Source organism: Protomyctophum parallelum, assembly GCF_964188405.1.
Source record: "Protomyctophum parallelum genome assembly, chromosome: 3".
Lineage (NCBI taxonomy): Eukaryota > Metazoa > Chordata > Actinopteri > Myctophiformes > Myctophidae > Protomyctophum > Protomyctophum parallelum.
The window spans coordinates 27,243,280-27,250,337 of record NC_139698.1 but is presented as its reverse complement, the minus strand read 5'-3'; the positions used below and the strand labels follow the sequence as shown (position 1 = coordinate 27,250,337).

The window sequence follows — 7,058 nt, the reverse complement described above, 5'->3', positions numbered from 1 at the left end:
GCATTACCGAGGTCAGGGGAACATTGTAGAGGATTTCCTCTGGCTCTTTAATGATTTCCTGGGCATTCATGAGGGCAACAATGCCCACAGATTGGGTTACCTGGCATACAGTTAGCAGGGTTGCCTTTCAGTCAATAACAGGACTCATTAAGCCAGGTCATTATGGCCTGGGTGATGGATTGCTACACAAGGTGCAGCTGGAGGAGAAAGATTGTTGGATACCTATAGACCCCTATAGTCACTTCTACTTGGAGATAGCATCTAGTGGGGATTGTGTGTTCAATAATGAACAGCATCAGTGTAGATTGGATCACGAGAGTAAACCAACACAAATACTGAAACAGACAGCCACACTGGAGGAAGTCCATTTCTTTCAATCTCAGTTTATTGGTACAAAAATATTACAAATAGATGAATGGATCCAGGTGTCCACTGTGAAGTAGTTAGTTATCGACACTTGATACATTATTATGCACACATCCAGTATTCTCCATTGCGTTTCTGATCCCCGCAAAGGCAGCAGATCCAGTTAATGAGAAACTACGTTATGTTACATGATATATTGTTCCCTGTTCTACAAGAGCAGAAGTTCTACATTAGTATCAACAGTTCTATCCGTAACATGGTGCATAGAAAGAGTGACTCCAACAACATCACATCGACATTATATGGACATCTCACCTCATACTGGACACAGTGCACATTAGCCCAATTGAATATTCATATTCATATAGAATGGCACAAAACTATTCAGTGTCCCTCGATTTATACAGACGCGCTGCTTGCATACCGGGTGGCAGATACCCACTTTAGGCACCCCACCCTATCAAATAAAATATTATTTCCCTACATCACATTCTCTTTTTATTGCTGAGCTGAACAATGTGGTGTAGTTGCTAATTAGCCACACACAAAAAAAGAGTTGCTCTGGGTATATTGCCTATCAATTTGTTTGCTTATTTTGTTTTAAATGTAACAAAACAATTAAATTAAATAAAACGATAAAACATAAGACATGAAGTGTAGAATTTCAACAAGTTCGTCCAAAGTCTCTTTTAGCTTTGTTCAGTGTAGAGAAGCCGACAGGCCAGGTAGTCCCGTCCCCGTCTGATGGTGTCCAGTGCTCCCTGCGGCCGCCCCCCCGTTCCGGCTCAGCTGTTGCGCCTTCAGTCCAGCTGCCAGGGGGTTTCAGAAGGCCCCTATATCCATGCCCCCAGGCGGGCCTGTACGGCATCAGAAGGCCCCTATATCAATGCCCCAGGGCCTGTAGGGCATCAGAAGGCCCCTATCTCCGTGCCCCAGGGCATGTACGGCATCAGAAGGCCCCTATCTCCGTGCCCCAGGGCATGTACGGCATCAGAAGGCCTCTATCTCCGTGCCCCAGGGCCCATACGGCATCAGAAGGCCCCTATCTCCGTGCCCCAGGGCCTGTAGGGCTTCGTCAGCACGGAGGAGGACGGCGAGGCGGAGGAGGAGGAGATGGGACCCAGAGGGCTCATGGCCGTCGGCGAGACCAGGGGGAACGCGCCAAAGGACAGCGGGAAGGCGGACAGTGTGGAGAGAGAGGAGAGGGAGGAGAGCAGAGGCGGCGAGAGCTTGGCGGTGCAGGGCATGGTCAGGGCGAGGGGCAGGGTGCCATTGGGGGGAGGGACCCTGAGGGCCTCCGAGGGGGGGGGGAGCACACTCAACCGGGACGTCCCAGACGCTTCGCTGGAGGAGGAGGAGGGTGAGGAGGAAGAGGTGGGCGACGATGACGAGGAGGAGGAGTTGGGTGGGCTGTTGTTGCTGCTCCTGGGCGTAGTGGGGGTCCTGGCGTGGTGCGCGTGCTGCAGCAGGAGGGGGTGTGGGTGGAGGTGGGTGGGGGGAGGTCCGTAGGCCGAGGCCCAGGCCAAGTGTCCAAGTCCGGTGTTGTGCGCCTCCCGCTGAGAGGCGTAGTTGCTGAGGTGGGAGACCAGCCGCACGCGCAGCGGGTCAGCGCTGTCCCGGCCCTCCATGATGCTCAGGTAGCGCGCTGTCTCTGCCAGGCACTCCCTGAAGCCCAGGCTACGGTAGTCCTTGGCTAGCGCGTGAGCCTCAAAGAAACCTGTCAGGACAACAAGGAGCCATGGGTCAGACATGTACACACACACATTTCTATTACCGGTATTTATGCCATATCACTATTATTATGCAGTGGTAGCAAAAGTACTCATATTTTTTTTAACTTAAAGTATCAATACTGCAATATAGAAATACTCTGTTCAGTAAAAGTCCGGAATTCTAAATGTACTTAAAAGTATTGGCATCAAAATGTATACTTAAACTTTAAAGTACCAAAAGTACTCATTAAAGGTTTCAAATGTATAAAAATCTTTAAAAAATGTGACACACTGTGATCTTGTAGATCACTTATTTTCAAATAGCCGAAATGTATATTTGTGGCAATAATAATCAAAATCTACAAAGTAATGTAGTGTAAATGTAGTGGAAGTATTGGAAATGGGAAATACTCTGGTAAAGTACAAATACCTCAAAATTGTACTTAAGTACATTACTTAATCAAATGTATTTAGTTACTTTCCAGCACTGTCCTTATGGGTTATTAGAGATTGTACATGGAGAAATAAATCAGTCACCTTTGCCACCAGCAGCATGCAGCATCTTCAGGTGGTCCACGGTCATCTGCAATATCTCTGCTTTCTCCAGTTTAGCTGATCCCTGCATGCATGGGATCAGAGGGAGCAGGTTAAATATTCTGTCTATTAGCCTTTTTTCCTGTTAGACAAATCAAGACAATCGTGCAATAAAATATAGAATTTGGCTACTTCGTCACTGCGTCAGTCGCATACCGTACCTGTTTTTCTAAAGCACTCGGCACCAGTCTCCTCAACTCTGTCAGGCTGTTGTTGATGCGGTCGCGTCGTCGTTTCTCAATTATCTGCTCACAAAATGGAAAACAGGCGATGTTAATTATCTTACAGTCAGTGTGTGAAACAGAAAATTGTGCCTGAATCTGTGCCAAACATCTATTCTATCCGCGCGCAATTACGCACAAAAACAGACTGCCACTTACCCCTCTGCGCCTTTTTCTAGCTTGTACTTGAGTGGTCGTTGAGGGTAACAACGAGTCGTGCAGCGGAGAATCAAGTTGACTAAAAACACACAAAATGAAATGAATTCGAATGCAATAATATTTATATATAATGGAGATTAAATAGGTTCCACTTTGTTAAACAAAAAAATCCAATTAGCAAATTGAAGAAAAAACAACCATAGACACAATAACTTTATAAAAACCCATAACTTTTAATTTTTATTATATATATATATATATATATATATATATATATATTATTATTTTTTTAAACATACCCATTTTCGTCTCCGCTATCTTTCTCCACCTCAATATTGTCGTCCAGGTCGCTGTCGGACGAGCTGTAGTTGTGGATTCGTTTCATTTTCGCTCCCAAAAGCGTGCACACACGCACACACACGCTGCACACACACAAACAAACAAACACGGTTCACACAGAATAGTCCTTTTGCGTTTGAGCAGCTCCCCGGGCGCACTGACAGCGGCTGCAGCTCTGTTCAACAGTTTAAACGTCAACTGTGCTTCTCCTGCTGCGCGCAGGGCACTGGAGGCGTCACCCAGCCAATGGAGGCGGGCATCGCGAAGACTTAAGCCTATTAAAATCAGCCTAGCGTTTGAGTGAACTTTTCTTCCCCCCCCCCCCCCCCCCTTTCTTTCTTTCCTCCTAAATCAGTGGTTTACATTTTTTCAATTTTTTTAAATAACGGCAGGACACAAAGCATGACATGACCTTGATCGTCTATTTTCGAAGAGCCAAAGGATAGAATAGGGTTAAACTGTCCCCCACAACAAGTAGCCTACCCCTGGGGGTCCTCGGATCAGTATATAAGGTGTATAAATCAGTGTATAAGGTCTATAAGGTGTATACATTTACATTTTAGATCCAGGTTTTAAACAATTTGTCAAAGCCAGAAAAGGACATGGGTGGCAATGTTATATTGTGGCATCACAGACATGCAGTACACACACACACACGCACGCGCGCACGCACGCACGCACGCACGCACGCACGCACGCACGCACGCACGCACACACACACACACACACACACACACACACACACACACACACACACACACACACACACACACACACACACACACACACACACACACACACACACACACACACACCCCAGCATGATGCCCATTCAAACTGGGTTGCTATAGTGCCAGTGGGCACCTACAGTATGTGATCTTCTAAAGAGAGAACAGCCTTATTGTAAGTGCACAAGTCATAGTCACAGCCATTTTCTTTTAACTTTCCAACACATCACATAGTTTGATACTCCACCCAACTGCGTTCTCATGTTTTATTTCCAGATCTGACTCAGCTATTGGGACCTACTTATATATAGCTGCTGAACTGGAAAAGTCACCTATTGCCAAAGCAGGCCCCTAACTATGTAATTATTTGTGTCCTGCACATACCGTAGATTTGCATTTTGGACACGTACATGTGCCCCGCCAACCCCTCCTGACTCAAAACATTTGGGGTGCACTACGCCATTGGTCTGCGGGACAGAGGGACCATTACCCTGGGGAGCCCTCTCTCCATTCACTGTTGTGTACTTGGACACATGGCCTATTAGCCGAGTGTGTTGTTCATTGTCTGCTGTCAGCTGTGTGGCTCAACAACAGCATTGATCGGCCTGGAGGCCCACAGCGCTGGTCCGTCAGCGTTGCCAGATTCTCCTAGGAAACACCACCACCACCCGTGGACATCCCCCACCCCCCAGCCATTGCAAACAGGTCAACTGACTGGTGCAAGGCAGCCCTTCCCAGGGAATCATTCATGGGCCGTATATTTGGTGATAGCTGCAGCCAAGCAGGCTCTGCTGTAGCCTGTGTTACTTGGGGAAGGGAGACAAATACATTTCTATAACAACGTTTTACAATAGGGTTTCTCAAACAGTGGTTTGGGGGACCTGAACATGCAAGGCGTCCTATAGATAGGACGACAGTGTGTGGTATGTCGATGGGTTTCTCAAACCAGCGGGTTGGGGACAATAGAGATTGAAAAGAGTTGTCTGAAATTGTCTGAAAAGTCACAGACAAAGTAAAGACTTGTAGAGGCATGGATCTAATATACAGTATAGGTCCCCTGACTGGTTGAAACCTCTAGTTAAAGATTACAACCCAGAACAGCCTTCCACTTATTACCTCCCTTGACAATTAGTGTTATTTTTATTTTATTTTTTTCATATATATATCTCAACTTTGTTGAACACTGTACAAAACGAATACGGAAATGCATGCAGCGTTACAGTGACACAGGTATATATATTTAGTCAGAACAATAATTGAACCACGAGAGAAATGTCCACCAACGTATACAATCACAGACATATCTGTCTATTGAAGTTATTTGTTTAAAAACGGCTCCTGTCTGGCTTGTTGAAGGGACGGCATATACGCGGCAAGGGTGGTCTGCAGAAGGTGTGTTCATTTTGACCCTGTTAATAAGCCCCGGGTCAGGAGTCAACCCATATAAAACACAGGAACTTTCTATGTTTGTGTTCTACTGTGTAACTAATCCCTTCTGCATGGTACGCTGGGGAATATTGTCCACTGTGAGATCGGCAAGAGCTAGAGAGCTGGAGACATGGAGGGAAGGAGGGAATGGAGAGAATGGGAGAGAGAGGGAGTGATGACAGAGAGAGAGAGAGAGAGAGAGAGCGAGAGAGAGATGTATACAGAGTAGAAGAACAAGAAATGGAGCTGGAGAGAGATGGAGAACATGACAAAGTGAGAGAAAGAGACAGACAGACAGACAGACAGACACAGACAGACATGAGACATTTCACTCATACAAAGCATTTGGACTTGGGTCACTTTATTGTGAAAATATAGATTTGTTAAATTTATTGACATTATTTAAATAATATCTTCAGAATCAGATCTTCCCCCCCCCCTCTCTCTATCTGGCTGCTCAGTTGAGAGAGAGAGTCTGGGAAACAATGTGACACGAGACGGTGGGGTTAATTCCGGCATTAGCTCTGTGTCTATATGACGTGTCTGGAAAAGCCATCAGCGAGATGGCTGACCCCCCCCCCCCCCCCCAGCATGTCATTCCACCAGCTTGTAGAGGCAACAGCTGTGTCTCTGTTCCGTCCATCAGGTCAGTTGGTGTAGCGCCGGCCGCGGAGAGAGAGAGAGATACGCTTGTGGACGAGGAGGGCCGTACGTGATTCCAGAGAGCAACTGCAGGCCAACACGCGGCCCCCCGCATGTCAGCCAGGCTGCCGGTGGTGACAGATCCAACAGGCAGGCTTCAGTCAATTCTGTCCACATGTGACAGGCAGCATGGGAGAGCTGTTCCTCATGCACACACACAGTACGCACGCGCACACACACACACATAGGCACAAGCGCACGCATGCAACCATCATGTACGAACACACACACACACACACACACACACACACACACACACACACACACACACACACACACACACACACACATACACACACGCACACACACACACACACACACACACACACACACACACACACACACACACACACACACACACACACACGCACACACACACACACACGCACGCACACATGTGTGTGCGCTACACTACAGTATATATACAGTACACCTGCACAAAGACCATACCATACCATAACATCTTTATTTCTATAGCACATTTAAATAACAACAAGTTGTACCAAAGTGCTTTACAATAAAATAATAAAAATCACAGCTTCATTTAAAAAACAAACAACATACAGTACACAGTGTCACTTTCAACATCAAAAAGCTCATACTATGCTAGGAAAAGCCAAAGAATAAAAATATGTCTTGAGGCGTGATTTAAACACCTGAAGAGTGGGGGCCTGTCTTATGTGCAGAGGCAGCTCATTCCAGAGCTTGGGAGCTGCGACTGCAAAAGCCCGGTTCCCTCTGAGCTTCAGCCTTGATTTAGGCACCACCAGGAGAAGACGACTCACTCGTTTCCACTGCCAACTCACATC

General features: G+C 46.6%; 1 protein-coding gene across 1 annotated transcript; it reads right to left on the bottom strand.

Annotated features, from left to right (window-relative positions):
• Positions 1–383: 383 nt before the first annotated feature.
• LOC310855363 (hairy/enhancer-of-split related with YRPW motif protein 1-like) lies at positions 384–3,579 on the bottom strand. The gene is made up of 5 exons (XM_083760334.1): positions 3,352–3,579; positions 3,053–3,131; positions 2,834–2,917; positions 2,616–2,697; positions 384–2,083 (listed from the first exon to the last, which is right to left on the bottom strand). The coding sequence occupies exons 1-5, from the start codon at positions 3,435–3,437 to the stop codon at positions 1,398–1,400; spliced, it is 1,017 nt and encodes a 338-aa protein (XP_083616460.1). The 5' UTR covers positions 3,438–3,579; the 3' UTR covers positions 384–1,397.
• Positions 3,580–7,058: the final 3,479 nt, after the last annotated feature.